Here is a 15,592-nt window from a genome sequence, read left to right on the forward strand (position 1 = left end):
TGTGTACTTTTATTGTTTACTTTTTTGTCATTCAAATATTTATTTAGTGATAGAATATATATTGATTTTTTATTATTATTTTTTTTCTTTTTATATTTCTACAATGATTTATTTATTTATTTTTTTTACTTTGTCCGACTATGGGACAATCATTTTTTGTAGGCTGATCACTTCTATGGCATGCAGATGAAGCAGTCTCTCCATGCCATAGAAGCTGTCAGCACTGCACTGACAGGGAGAATTGGTGATCATGCACTGCTCATGATCACCAAGTTTCCTAGCTCTGATGACCCGGATGTCATCATGACGACATTGGGTCACCATGGCAACATCTGGACCCCGTGTCACGCAGGGTCTCCGATACAAATGCAGAAGGGCTGTCAGCCCCTGCGCCGACTTCCGAAATGCTGCAGTCGTATTCAATTGCAGTATTCCGGGGGTTAAAGTGCCGGGTGTCAGCTGTCAGAATCAGCCGACACCCAGGGGGGATCGCCCGTGGACCCCCCGTGATCGCGGCCGATCGCTCAGACATAATGATTAGTGTTGAGCATTCCGATACTGCAAATATCGGGTATCGGCCGATATTCGCTGTATCGGAATTCCGATACCGAGTTCCGATATTTTTGCGATATCGGAAATCGGAAGTTCCTATAATGAAATTATGCAGTAAAATGAAGTGTGGGCGGCGCGTGGGCGGAGACTGCGTGTGCGCGTGGTGTCTGTACGTGACCGTGGGGCTCTCTGCGTGTGTGCCGGGGCTCTATGTGGCGTGCGGGGGGTCTCTGTGCGGCGTGTCTCTGTGCGGTGTGCAGGGTGTCTCTGTGCGGCGTGCGGGGTGTCTCTGTGCGGCGGTCTCTGTGCGGCGTGCGGGGTGTCTCTGCGGCGTGGGGGGTCTCTGCGGCGTGCGGGGGTCTCTGTGCGGCGTGCGGGCGGGGTGTCTCTGCGGCGTGGGGGGGTCTCTGCGGCGTGCGGGGGTGTCTCAGTGCGGGCATCGTCCGATGGGACTACAAGTCCCATCGGACGATGCCTGCTACACTGACAGTGATTGACACATTAGCCAATGATGGGACAGTAGTAGTCCCATCATCCGGCTAATGTGTTGAATGGAAAAAAAAAAATAAATACTCCCTACATGCTACATACATACATGCTACATACATACATACATGATACATACATGCTACATACATACATACTACATACATGCTACATACATACATGCTACATACATGCTACATACATACATGCTACATACATACATGCTACATACATACTACATACATACATGCCATACATACTACATACATACATACATGCTGCATACATGCTACATACATGCTACATACATACATACTACATACATGATACATACATACTACATACATGATACATACATACATACTACATACATGATACATACATACATACTACATACATACTACATACATACATACATACTACATACAATATATTCATACATTACATACATGACATACATATAGACATACAGTACATTAAACATACATTACATACTCACCATTACTTGTCACTTTCTTCCCCGAAGCCAGTGTCATCTGTAAAACAAACAACCAATATACTCCCTGTCTGCAGAAATCCACGAGTCTCCCACGACGATCTCCCATAGAGAACGGCAGCAACAGCTGTTGCAACCGCTCTCTAGGGGCTCCAGAAACACAATGACGGAGGAAGGTATTCCCTAGTCTCACTTTATGGCATTGCTGTATGAGCAATTTTCCCAGGCAGCAATTGTCATAAAGTGAGATTTGCCCTAAGGTAACCTCAGTGATGCACTGCAGGAGCCACTGTCTCCTGTCAGTGTGTCACTGAGGGTCCTATAGAGCAGTGACATCACCCGATGTCACTGTTCTATAGGGGAGATCGTCGTGGGACACTCGTTATTAATTGGACTACAGCGGACAGGTAGTATGCGGTTTATTATTTTACGTTTTTTGCAGGCGCTGAAGTATGGTAAGTATGGTGAAATGAAGAATATTAAAATACTTTTTCCTAATGTGTGCGTGTTTTATTAACCCATTCTTACTATTGGATTAATAACGGATAGGCGTCTTATTGACGCCTCTCCGTTATTAACCCGGCTTAATGTCACCTTACAATAGCAAGGTGACATTAACCCCTTATTACCCCATATCCCACCGCTACACGGGAGTGGGAAGAGTGGGGCTAAGTGCCGGAATTTGCGCATCTTACAGATGCGCCATTTCTGGGGCGGCTGCGGACTGGTATTTGTAGCCGGGGAGGGGGGCCAATATCCATGGCCCCTCTCTAGGCTATGAATATCAGCCCGCAGCTGCGGGCTGATATTCATAGCAGGCTACAAATATTGGCCCTCGGCTGTCGGCTTTCCCCCTCTGGTGCAGAAAATTGCGCGGGAGCCCACGCCGTTTTTTTTTTCCGTTAATTTGTGTTTTTTAAATTCAACGCTCATAAAGGCCTGTTTCACACTTGCGTCGGTACGGGTCCGTCGCTATGCGTCTGGCCGACGTACCGACGCACGTTGTGAAATTTCTGCACGACGTGGGCAGCGGATGCAGTTTTTCAACGCATCCGCTGCCCATTCTGAAGTCCAGTGAGGAGGGGGCGGAGTTTCTGCTGCGCATGCGCAGTAAAAAATGGCGGACGCGATGGACAAAAAAGTTCAATTGAACGTTTTTTCGTGCCGACACACGCCGCAGAGACCCCCCCACGCCACACAGAGACCCCCCCACGCCACAGAGACCCCCCACACCGCAGAGACCCCCCCAACGCCGCACAGAGACCCCCCCGAGACCCCCCCACGCCGCACAGAGACCCCCCCCACGCCGCACAGAGACCCCCCCCACGCCGCATAGAGCCCGGGCAGCCCACATACAGCCCGGCACGCCGCATAGATCCCCTGCACGCCGCATACAGCCCCGGAAGGCATGTACACATCCCTGGCAGGCCCGCACAGACCCCGCCCGCACACACAGACACTCAGTGTCCGCCCACGCACCGCCCACACTCTTCCCCCCTCCGGAACAGCATATAGAAGGACAAAAAGGGCTTATTTACGTTCCGATATTTGTGTCCCATTAACTTGCATTGGTATCGGCTATCGGCGATATCCGATATTTTTTGGATATCGGCCGATCCAATCCGATACCGATACTTTTGAATATCGGAAGGTATCGCTCAACACTAGTAATGATCTGTCCCTGGTCAAATAGGCCCGGGTCACATAGACGGAATAGTACATCTGATGTCAGAAAGGAGTTAAACATGTGGTCCTACTTCCCAAAGGGACGTCAGAGCTCAGCTCTTCCGCTTGGACAGTATGGATCTTCATTTTTCTATGACACAGACAATACACTAATGGGGGATGGGCCTGTTACAAGCATCGCCCCGATCACACAGAGACCGCCATGCTACCTCCCAGCCTTCTGGCTCCAGGAACTCCCTCTTCTGTGTTGCTCGCAGAAATTCTTCTAGATTTATCAGTCGATCCTTATCCACATCCACCTGCGGAAACACTTGAGGCTGTCAGTGAGCCGGGCCGAAACATCCACAGGGTGAACTCCGCCTCGTACCTGGCAGCAAAGTGGCACCGCGCTTCTTGGCACATTACAAATAGTGCAGTCCCCAATAATGCATATGATGCTGGTATCAGAACCCAGAACCCCAGTGACACCGATGTGTGAGCGGCAGCCATGACACCAGCGTCAGCGCTCTATACCGAGGGAAAAAAGTGCGGAAAGTGACATCCGATGTGTGAGCGGCAGCCATGACACCAGCGTCAGCGCCCGATACCGAGGGGAAAGAGCGGAAAGTGACACCCGATGTTTGAGAGGCAGTCATGACACCAGCGTCAGAGCCCGATACTGAGGAGAAAAAGAGGGGAAAGTGACACCTGATGTGGAGCGGCAGCCATGACACCAGCATCAGCGTCTGATACCGAGGGGAAAAAGAGCGGAAAGTGACACCCGATGTGTGAGCGGCAGCCATGACACCAGCAGAGCGCCCGATACCGAGAGGAAAGAGAGCGGAAAGTGACACCTGATGTGTGAGCGGCAGCCATGACACCAGCGTCAGCGCCTGATACTGAGGGGAAAAAGAGCGGAAAGTGACACCCGATGTGTGAGCGGCAGCCATGATACCAGTAGAGCGCCCGATACTGAGAGGAAAGAGAGTGGAAAGTGACACCTGATGTGTGAGCGGCAGCCATGACACCAGCGTCAGCGCCCGATACCGAGGGGAAAGAGCGGAAAGTGACACCCGATGTTTGAGCGGCAGTCATGACACCAGCGTCAGAGCCCGATACTGAGGAGAAAAAAAGGGGAAAGTGACACCTGATGTGGAGCGGCAGCCATGACACCAGCATCAGCGTCTGATACCGAGGGGAAAAAGAGCGGAAAGTGACACCCGATGTGTGAGCGGCAGCCATGATACCAGTAGAGCGCCCGATACTGAGAGGAAAGAGAGTGGAAAGTGACACCTGATGTGTGAGCGGCAGCCATGACACCAGCGTCAGCGCCCGATACCGAGGGGAAAGAGCGGAAAGTGACACCCGATGTTTGAGCGGCAGTCATGACACCAGCGTCAGAGCCCGATACTGAGGAGAAAAAAAGGGGAAAGTGACACCTGATGTGGAGCGGCAGCCATGACACCAGCATCAGCGTCTGATACCGAGGGGAAAAAGAGCGGAAAGTGACACCCGATGTGTGAGCGGCAGCCATGACACCAGCAGAGCGCCCGATACCGAGAGGAAAGAGAGCGGAAAGTGACACCTGATGTGTGAGCGGCAGCCATGACACCAGCGTCAGCGCCTGATACTGAGGGGAAAAAGAGCGGAAAGTGACACCCGATGTGTGAGCGGCAGCCATGACACCAGTAGAGCGCCCGATACTGAGAGGAAAGAGAGTGGAAAGTGACACCTGATGTGTGAGCGGCAGCCATGACACCAGCGTCAGCGCCTGATACTGAGGCGAAAAAGAGGGGAAAGTGACACCTGATGTGGAGCGGCAGCCATGACACCAGTGTCAGTGCCTGATACTGAGGGGAAAAAGAGCGGAAAGTGACACCCGATGTGTGAGCGGCAGCCATGACACCAGCGTCAGCGCCTGATACTGAGGAGAAAAAGAGGGGAAAGTGACACCTGATGTGGAGCGGCAGCCATGACACCAGCGTCAGCGCCTGATACTGAGGAGAAAAAGAGGGGAAAGTGACACCTGATGTGGAGCGGCAGCCATGACACCAACGTCAGCGCCAGATACCAAGGGGAAAGACAGCAGAAAGTGACACCCGATGTGTGAGAGGCAGCCATGACACCAGCGTCAGCGCCCGATACCGAGGGGAAAAAGAGCGGAAAGTGACACCCGATGTGTGAGCGGCAGCCATGACACCAACGTCAGCGCCAGATACCAAGGGGAAAGAGAGCGGAAAGTGACACCCAATGTGTGAGCGGCAGCCATGACACCAGCGTCAGCGCCCGATACCGAGGGGAAAAAGAGCGGAAAGTGACACCCGATGTGTGAGCGGCAGCCATGACACCAGCAGAGCGCCCGATACTGAGGGGAAAGAGAGCGGAAAGTGACACCCGATGTGTGAGCGGCAGCCATGACACCAGCGTCAGCGTCCGATACCGAGGGGAAAGAGCGGAAAGTGACACCCGATGTGTGAGCGGCAGCCATGACACCAGCGTCAGCACCCGATACCGAGGAGAAAAAGAGCGGAAAGTGACACCTGATGTGTGAGCGGCAGTCATGACACCAGCGTCAGAGCCCAATACTGAGGAGAAAAAGAGGGGAAAGTGACACCTGATGTGGAGCGGCAGCCATGACACCAGCGTCAGCGCTCTATACCGAGGGAAAAAAGTGCGGAAAGTGACATCCGATGTGTGAGCGGCAGTCATGACACCAGCGTCAGAGCCCAATACTGAGGAGAAAAAGAGGGGAAAGTGACACCTGATGTGGAGCGGCAGCCATGACACCAGCGTCAGCGCCCGATACCGAGGGGAAAGAGCGGAAAGTGACACCCGATGTTTGAGCGGCAGTCATGACACCAGCATCAGAGCCCGATACTGAGAGGAAAGAGAGCGGAAAGTGACACCTGATGTGTGAGCGGCAGCCATGACACCAGCGTCAGCGCCTGATACTGAGGGGAAAAAGAGCGGAAAGTGACACCCGATGTGTGAGCGGCAGCCATGACACCAGCAGAGCGCCCGATACTGAGAGGAAAGAGAGTGGAAAGTGACACCCGATGTGTGAGAGGCAGCCATGACACCAGCGTCAGCGCCCGATAATGAGGGGAAAAAGAGCGGAAAGTGACACCCGATGTGTGAGCGGCAGCCATGACACCAGCGTCAGCGCCAGATACCGAGGGGAAAGAGAGCGGAAAGTGACACCCAATGTGTGAGCGGCAGCCATGACACCAGCGTCAGCGCCCGATACCGAGGGGAAAGAGAGCGGAAAGTGACACCCGATGTGTGAGCGGCAGCCATGACACAAGCGTCAACGCCCGATACCGAGGAGAAAGAGAGCGGAAAGTGACACCTGATGTGTGAGCGGCAGCCATGACACCAGCGTCAGCGCTCTATACCGAGGGAAAAAAGTGCGGAAAGTGACATCCGATGTGTGAGCGGCAGTCATGACACCAGCGTCAGAGCCCGATACTGAGAGGAAAGAGAGCGGAAAGTGACACCTGATGTGTGAGCGGCAGCCATGACACCAGCGTCAGCGCCTGATACTGAGGGGAAAAAGAGCGGAAAGTGACACCCGATGTGTGAGCGGCAGCCATGACACCAGCAGAGCGCCCGATACTGAGAGGAAAGAGAGTGGAAAGTGACACCTGATGTGTGAGAGGCAGCCATGACACCAACGTCAGCGCCAGATACCAAGGGGAAAGAGAGCGGAAAGTGACACCCAATGTGTGAGCGGCAGCCATGACACCAGCGTCAGCGCCCGATACCGAGGGGAAAAAGAGCGGAAAGTGACACCCGATGTGTGAGCGGCAGCCATGACACCAGCAGAGCGCCCGATACCGAGGGGAAAGAGAGCGGAAAGTGACACCCGATGTGTGAGCGGCAGCCATGACACAAGCAGAGCGCCCGATACCGAGGGGAAAGAGAGTGGAAAGTGCCACTGATCTGTGAGAGGCAGCCATGACACCAGCGTCAGCGCCCGACACCGAGGGGAAAGAGAGCGGAAAGTGACACCCGATGTGTGAGTGGCAGCCATGACACCAGCGTCAGCGCCCAATACCGAGGGGAAAAAGAGCGGAAAGTGACACCCGATGTGTGAGTGGCAGCCATGACACCAGCAGAGCGCCCGATACCGAGAGGAAAGAGAGTGAAAAGTGACACCGATGTGTGAGCGGCGGCCATGACACCAGCGTCAGCGTCCGATACCGAGGGGAAAGAAAGTGGGAAGTGCATACGGGGGGGTACATGTGTGCTGTGAGTGTATACAGGGCTACACTAATCCAGTCCATCAAACGAATGAAACATTACGACAATGCTCCTCACCTCGTTCATCACGTGCTCCCTCATCCGTAATCGCTCCTCCTCCATCTCCACCATGTCGTCCTCCTCATTTTTGGAGTCGTACACTTTCTCCAGCTACAAGAAACCAGCAAGATGGCAGTGCAATGTGCAGAACGCGCTTCAGCAAGGGGTGGCGGTAGTACGGCGTGAGGTGGCCCGTCTGAGGTACACCCTGGGATGACCGCTTACCTCCTTGGTGAAGAGCGCCTCCAGCTCCTGCTCATCGATGAAACCGTCACCGTTGGTGTCTGCAAGAGGAGGAACAAGCTGACGTGACCCCGACTCATGCCCGCTGCTGCAGTGACAGAGGGAGAGATCCCGGCCACCGCTGCAGTGACGGAGGGAGGGACCCCAGCCACCGCTGCAGTGACGGAGGGAGGGACCCCGGCCACCGCTGCAGTGACGGAGGGAGAGACCCCGGCCACCGCTGCAGTGACGGAGGGAGAGACCCCGGCCACCGCTGCAGTGACGGAGGGAGAGACCCCGGCCACCGCTGCAGTGACGGAGGGAGAGACCCCGGCCACCGCTGCAGTGATGGAGGGAGAGACCCCGGCCACCGCTGCAGTGACGGAGGGAGGGACCCCGGCCACCACTGCAGTGATGGAGGGAGAGACCCCGGCCACCGCTGCAGTGACGGAGGGAGAGACCCCGGCCACCGCTGCAGTGACGGAGGGAGAGACCCCGGCCACCGCTGCAGTGACGGAGGGAGAGACCCCGGCCACCGCTGCAGTGACGGAGGGAGAGACCCCGGCCACCGCTGCAGTGACGGAGGGAGAGACCCCGGCCACCACTGCAGTGATGGAGGGAGGGACTCCGGCCACCGCTGCAGTGGGGGAGGGAGGCACCCCGGCCACCGCTGTAGTGACGGAGGGAGAGACCCCGGCCACCGCTGCAGTGACAGAGGGACCCCGGTCACCGCTGCAGTGACGGAGGGAGGGACCCCGGCCACCGCTGCAGTGACGGAGGGAGGGACCCCGGCCACCGCTGCAGTGACGGAGGGAGGGACCCCGGTCACCGCTGCAGTGACGGAGGGAGGGACCCCGGCCACCTCTGCAGTGACGGAGGGAGGGACCCCTGCCACCGCTGCAGTGACGGAGGGAGGGACCCCGGCCACCGCTGCAGTGACGGAGGGAGAGACCCAGGCCACCGCTGCAGTGACGGAGGGAGAGACCCCGGCCACCGCTGCAGTGACGGAGGGAGAGACCCCGGCCACCGCTGCAGTGACGGAGGGAGAGACCCTGGCCACCGCTGCAGTGATGGAGGGAGAGACCCCGGCCACCGCTGCAGTGACGGAGGGAGGGACCCCGGCCACCGCTGCAGTGATGGAGGGAGAGACCCCGGCCACCGCTGCAGTGACGGAGGGACCCCGGCCACCGCTGCAGTGACGGAGGGAGAGACCCCGGCCACCGCTGCAGTGACGGAGGGAGAGACCCCGGCCACCGCTGCAGTGACAGAGGGACCCCGGTCACCGCTGCAGTGACGGAGGGAGGGACCCCGGCCACCACTGCAGTGACGGAGGGAGGGACCCCGGCCACCGCTGCAGTGACGGAGGGAGGGACCCCGGTCACCGCTGCAGTGACGGAGGGAGGGACCCCGGCCACCACTGCAGTGACGGAGGGAGGGACCCCTGCCACCGCTGCAGTGACGGAGGGAGGGACTCCGGCCACCGCTCCAGTGAGAGAGACCCCGGCCACAGCTGCTGCTGCAGTGACAAAGGGAAAGACCCGAGCCCTCGCCCCCTGCAGTGAAGCTGGTAACTCTAAAGCTGTGGATGACACGGACGTCACATAACTATACCACCCATCATAGCCGTGGAGGACGGTTACTCTGCACTCATCAGTGGATAACACAATCTGAGTCATTTACTGTACTACAACCCCCATTCTCCTGCAACATCACACATTCTGGCGGTGGCCGTCTTACAGGATTCATGACTTACCATGCAGCTTAAAGAAAGTCTTGGGGTCAAAATCTGAGGGGTCCAAGCCATCCGTGTCTTCCCAGACCTCCTTCAGCTGGTCCTTGCTGCCCTGCAGGGTGACAGAGGGCAGCTTTAGGGTGATGTGCAGGGGGAGGAAGGAAGCCACATCGTATATACTGGACATGAGAAGCCATCCTCTCCGACAATCATTAACATTCATTGGGTGCAGCTTCTGTGGGGTCCGGGCCGTGAGACCACCCTTCGTGAGACCGTTGGCAATTACAGCATCGTTATCTATCCCGCCATCCCCTGCTATGGTGGAGACACGGCTTCTGATGAGGTCACTAAATTTATCGCGCTGTGTGCCCATGATGAGGGTGGCACCGATGCCGGGCACACAGGTCACATGGCCCCAGCACTACTCACCGGGTGATTAAGTTTCGGGTGCTCCTTGTGCTTCTTCTTCATCTCCTCGTATTTGGCCTCCTCCTGTTTCCGGGCTTCCTCATCCAGACCCTTCAGATATTCTCGTCTTTCATGTTCCTTCATCATTTCATAGCGCTTAAACTCCTCATGGCGTTCCTTATCGTAATTCTCCAGATCCTGAGTGGCCTAAAGACAGCGAAGGGCAGAGTTAAAAACGGCCACAAGAGGGCGACACCTGCCCCCGTCATCCTACACCGAGGATCATCCCCTTCATGTCATCCTACACCGAGGAGGATCATCCCCCCCAAGTCATCCTATACCGAGGAGGATCATCCCCTCTATATCATCCTACACCGAGGAGGATCATCCCCTCGATCCCCTCAAATATCTCTTAATATTCCCTGTGAGTTTTCTGTCTTTTACCTGTGCCCTCTGGAATTCTCACTCAGCGTGTTATAAACTCTCCTTCATTCATGACTTCTTCCTTTTCGATTCTCTTAACCTTCTGGCTCTTACTGAATCCCGGACCCAGCAGTCAGACCCCACCGCGGCAGTGCTGCTAACTACAGACCAGTCTCTAATCTTCCCTTTATCTCTAAACCCCTGCAACGCTTGGGCCACTCCCATATAATCCGCAATCTCTGAGATCACTCTCTTCTCTTCTTGACCTTTGTCACGATTCACACCGTGACTGTCACCCCTACGTCACGGATCGGGGTGACTTTAGGCCAACAGACGACTATCACATGTGCAGGGGGGCTTATCTTAGTTATCCCTCCACTGCTAACAATGTGATGAAAACACACACAAGGTTATTGACCTATCGATTTACAGCAGGGGCTTATTTTAGTTATCCCACTGCTCTACAATATACCACGAACTGCAGGGATTTATTTATATCCCGCTTTACAGTTCTGCTTGAAAACTTGCAGCTCACTGGTGCCCTCCTTACCCTCAGGTCAGACTAGGTACTGCACCTAGAGTAATTAGTCACCAGAAAGGCTGCCTGCTCTGTACTGGCTATTGGGCATGCTGCAGCGAGGCAATATAACTACTCCCACTCAGGCTGTCAAGAAATAAACCCACAGGTTAGGAACCGCTAACCCCGTCTGATTTGTCGCTCTGCAGAGATTCCACCCCTTCAATAGCCCGAAAGAACCTAAAATGGATCCCTACCTGTGAATTGTGAAGATGCAGCAGCTGGGGCGTCCAGATCAGTGTAATTATATTGATAAAGGAAGTTTAGCCCACACATCCCTTTTCCGTGTAAGCTCAGTGAGGATCGGGGCTAAATTTAGTTTTTCATAATCTCACGGGCTAGTGGAGACTATCTGTTATGGAACCCCCCAGCACCCAGAATATGTTGTGCAGTTATATGTATGTATAATAGGTTCCATGTGAGATGCATGTCCCTAATGCATCAGCCCACAGGCTGCGCCCCTGGGCAGAGGGGACAAGATATCCCCCTTCTGACCTCCCCCACCTTTGTAATTCCCACAGTAAATATCCTCAGGCTCCGGCCACCTGCGGCTATTGTAATGTATGTCTGGCCTGCCGCTTTTCAATTGGCCTGCCCTCTGTATCTGTGTGATATATTTTGTGTCCTGGGAGTAAAGTGTTGTCACACTGGAAATACGTGGAGAAGCAGTGATCTTTTATATGCGCCCATGTAACCAAGTAATTCCAGCCAGCGTCCTTCATTCAGACTCCAGCCAAAGCAGAGTGGACCTCCTGAAACACGGGGTGGTACTGAAAGAGGTACTCCAGCACGGTAGACCCTGTTACACTATCCTTACCAAATATTAATACCTGCTGCAGTCCAGAGCTAGGCGAATTGACAACCTGAGCCCCCTCTCATCTAATGGCAACAGCACTGACTTAGACCAGTTAATAGATATTCCCCGCACACTCTTAAATGGAATGCAAAAACGAGTTTTATTGAATACACAGCAAATGGGAGCAAAATAATGGCTGATGACAAGGGCGGCCAGATACTGAAACGGACGATGCGACCCTCCCCGGTCTTAGTCATAGAGTCGCTACAAAAACAAAAAAGAAAGCATAAATAACTTTACTTTATTTTATTGTTATCACATGATGTTTTCAAACAGTTCACAGAAAAACCCCAAAATATCCATATTGACATAATAATGGTATACAATTGAGACTATAATGTAAGATCCCATATAAATCCTAAAATATCCAGTACCAGCAATAAAATATTAATATTGAAGAGAGAAGCTTGCTGGGATTATTCCTCCAATAGGCAGTTTGCCTCACAATACAGGTACCTTGTTTCATTAAAGTTTACTACCAAGTCAATACCTAGGACCAAGTGTATGCCTTCCAGTAAATGTGTACCTACTACCCAATGCATGGCTACTTCAAGCTGTTCACAAGCAGATAATGATCCTCCATCATTCCTTCTCAGCCTGTATACCTTGAATGTACATATACTTCTGGACTGAGGCAAACTTTAATAGTACATTTTTTTGTCCAATTCTCTCTCTGCTTCTTCTTCCCTAACAAAATCCCCAGTGCTTCTAGCTCTTCAATATTAATATTTTATTGCTGGTACTGGATATTTTAGGATTTATATGGGATCTTACATTATAGTCTCAATTGTATACCATTATTATGTCAATATGGATATTTTAGTTTTTTTCTGTGAACTGTTTGAAAACATCATGTGATTACTTTATTTTATTGTTCAATTATTTATGCTTTTTTTTTTTTTTTTGTAGCGACTCTATGACCAAGACCCGGGAGTGTCGAAACGTCCGTTTCAGTATCTGGTCGCCCTTGTCATCAGCCATTATTTTGCTCCCATTTACTGTGTAGTCAATAGAACTCCTTTTTGAATTCCACTTAAGAGTGTGCAGTGAATATTTATTCCTGGTTCTAAAGGCTTCTACAGTCCATTACACCCGCACCTCGCTATTCCAGACATTGTGTGCACACCAATATACCCCCCTATTAGACCAGTTAAGCACCACCCCAGAGTAGGTCCCAAAAGACTGGATCACCTCCATTGCCATCGGCAGAGAATTAGATGCATTAGCTAGAAAGAGTAAAAGGTCATCTGCATAAAGTGCAATTTTATCTTCCAACCCCCTCTTCTAAACCCCTCTATCCCAGAATGTTTCTGTAGCAGAATCGCCAGGGGCTCAAGCATCAATGCGAAAAGCAAAGGTGACAAGGGACAACCTCGTCTAGTAGCTCTCCCCAATGTCAGTGCTTCTGATAAGGAACCATTCACCCTTATCCTGGCTGTGGGATTGGTATCTAAGATTCTTATCGAATTTATAAATTCTGCCCCCAATCCAAATTCTTGTGAAACTGACCACAGGAATCCCCACTCCACACTGTCAAAAGCTTTGGCCACGTCTACGGAGCAAATGACTATCCCCGAGTTATCAACTGGCATCTGCAGATTCGTCTTATGTTAGCTGCCATCGACCTTGCTGGCATAAACCCGGACTGATGTTGATGAACAATAGAAGAAATAACCCGGGTAAGTCTATTGGTCAGAACCTTACCTATTATCTTCACATCCGTACTTAGAAGGAAAGTGGGCCTGTACGAGTCTGGTTGTAGGGGCCCTTATCTTGTTTGGCTATCACTACTGTACTGGCTTCCTGCATGGATTTAGGTAATGAATGTGATTATTATTTATTTATATAGCACCATTAATTCCATGGTGCTGTACATGAGAAGGGGTTGCGTACAGGGTTATAGATATCGTTTACAGTAAACAAATTTACAATGAGACTAGTACAGAAGGGAGAGGACCCTGTCCTTATTGACTTCCATTCTACGGATTTAATGGCTTCCTGAACCGTATTTAAACGTTTAGGTAACAGCATACCCCCATATTTTTATACAATTCAATGGGGGTCCCACCAGAGCCCGGGGATTTATTATTTGCCATGTCTGCCACCGCCGCCTCCAAAGTGACTGGCTTGTCCAAGAACGTCCTATCCTCATCTGAGATCTTAGGGAGACTCTCACACAGACGGATTGCGTCCCAGTTACCCTGGGATGTATACAGGGATTCATAGAACATTTTACATTGTTGTAATGCTTGTGGGGTTTCATACATCATCTCCCCAGTGCCGCAATATATGTTACCCCCCCTCTGTGCATTTACTATTAATGATAGGACATATCCCGCTTTTTCGCCTTCAAAGTAAAATTGTTTTTGAAATGATCTCTGAACTTTAGCCAATTCTAATACATGTGAGGTGTAAGCATCTTCAGCAACCTTCATCTCAAGAAGATGAGCTTTCTCCACTTGAGGCAAAAAATTGTTCCGTGTCCTGAACGCTCAATCTGAGGAATTCCCTGAACTGTCTGTTCTGTAACTTTTCTCTGCTCACTGCCTGATTAAGAGCCCCCCCTGAGACAGGCCTTCACTGCATCCCACAAAGTATCCCATAACACTGCTCCACAGTTATACAAGACGTAATCCTTGATGTACTGTTCTATCAAATGACCATCAATCATCTGCAACCAAAATGCATTACAACGCCACAGTTTGGGCAGAGATTTACTATTGGAGAATTTAGAGAATTTCACCAATAATGGTGAGTGATCTGACAATCTAGGGAGGCATTCTATTGAGTCCAATTGTTGGAATATTGGGACTGTATCCAAAGCCAAATGTATGCGAGGCATTGTGTTATGTGAACTTGAGAAACAAGAAAACTGCTAATATCAGGATGTCTCAACCTCCATAAATCTACTGCAACCGTCGACCTACTGTCTCCTTCCCCACCATCCAGTAGAATGTAAGCCCGCAAGGGCAGGGTCCTCGCCCCTCTGTATCAGTCTGTCATTGTTAGTTTTGTTTACTGTAAGTGATATTTGTATTTTGATGTAACCCCTTCTCATGTACAGCACCATGGAATTAAAATTTAGAGACCGAATTATATTTCCCACCCTCCCCAGAGCATGAACCCTGACTCCTATCCTACCCTGGATTCAGGACATTATTAAAATCTCCCACCATTAAAATTGGCAGCATCGGTAAAGTATTACTGAATCGTTGTATTGGGGAGGTATATACTGAGGTATATTCCTGTTTGAAGAGTCTGCAGTGGAGGCAGAGGTGTCTCCCTTCCCCATCCATCGTACAGCGGATAAGAGCAAACGGAGTATCTGTGTACAAGAATCAAAGCCTCTTGGATAACTAGATCCCACTGAATGAAAAGTATGACTGAGCAAGGCCCTGCCGAGAGATCAGCTCTGCTCATGTGCGTCTCCTGCACACACGTGATGGAGGGCGCGGTGTCCCTGACGGATTTTAGTATTGCTTTATAGGGTCTCCCAATCCCAGCACATTCCAGCTCAAAGACAGATGCTTAGTCATTTTTTAGAAGAATGACCCATATGTTTAACCTGCAGCTCACACTTAGACACACTATCAGATGTTAGGACACTACACAGCATTAAATGACATGATGACCAAATGACATTCCTAGAAAACCCCTTTAACCAAAACATGAAAAAAAAGCAAAAAAAATACAGTGATACTGTGAACTTGTATCACACTTTCACCAGTAAGCAGTACACTGGCAAAGTAAAACCTCCGGACTCCTCGAGGTCAAGGTGCAGATACAATACTCATCCTCATTTCAGCAGATTATAAAGTCAAACTCAAACAAGAAAAATGGAACCATCAGGAGCCTTCTGTAGATAAAGCTTAT

General features: G+C 51.6%; 1 protein-coding gene across 3 annotated transcripts in view; it reads right to left on the reverse strand.

The window, feature by feature from the left end:
• NUCB2 (nucleobindin 2) overlaps positions 1-15,592 on the reverse strand; it is a 53,261-nt gene that overhangs the window by 11,921 nt on the left and 25,748 nt on the right. For all 3 annotated transcript variants that reach the window (XM_077286579.1, XM_077286577.1, XM_077286578.1), the window contains exons 6-10: positions 9,885-10,070; positions 9,477-9,567; positions 7,727-7,785; positions 7,520-7,612; positions 3,430-3,519 (exon numbers count right to left, since the gene is read on the reverse strand). In XM_077286579.1, coding sequence (XP_077142694.1) covers positions 3,430-3,519; positions 7,520-7,612; positions 7,727-7,785; positions 9,477-9,567; positions 9,885-10,070 — 519 coding nt within the window. The remainder of the gene's footprint in view (positions 1-3,429; positions 3,520-7,519; positions 7,613-7,726; positions 7,786-9,476; positions 9,568-9,884; positions 10,071-15,592) is intronic.

Source organism: Ranitomeya variabilis, chromosome 2, assembly GCF_051348905.1.
Source record: "Ranitomeya variabilis isolate aRanVar5 chromosome 2, aRanVar5.hap1, whole genome shotgun sequence".
Classification (NCBI taxonomy): domain Eukaryota; kingdom Metazoa; phylum Chordata; class Amphibia; order Anura; family Dendrobatidae; genus Ranitomeya; species Ranitomeya variabilis.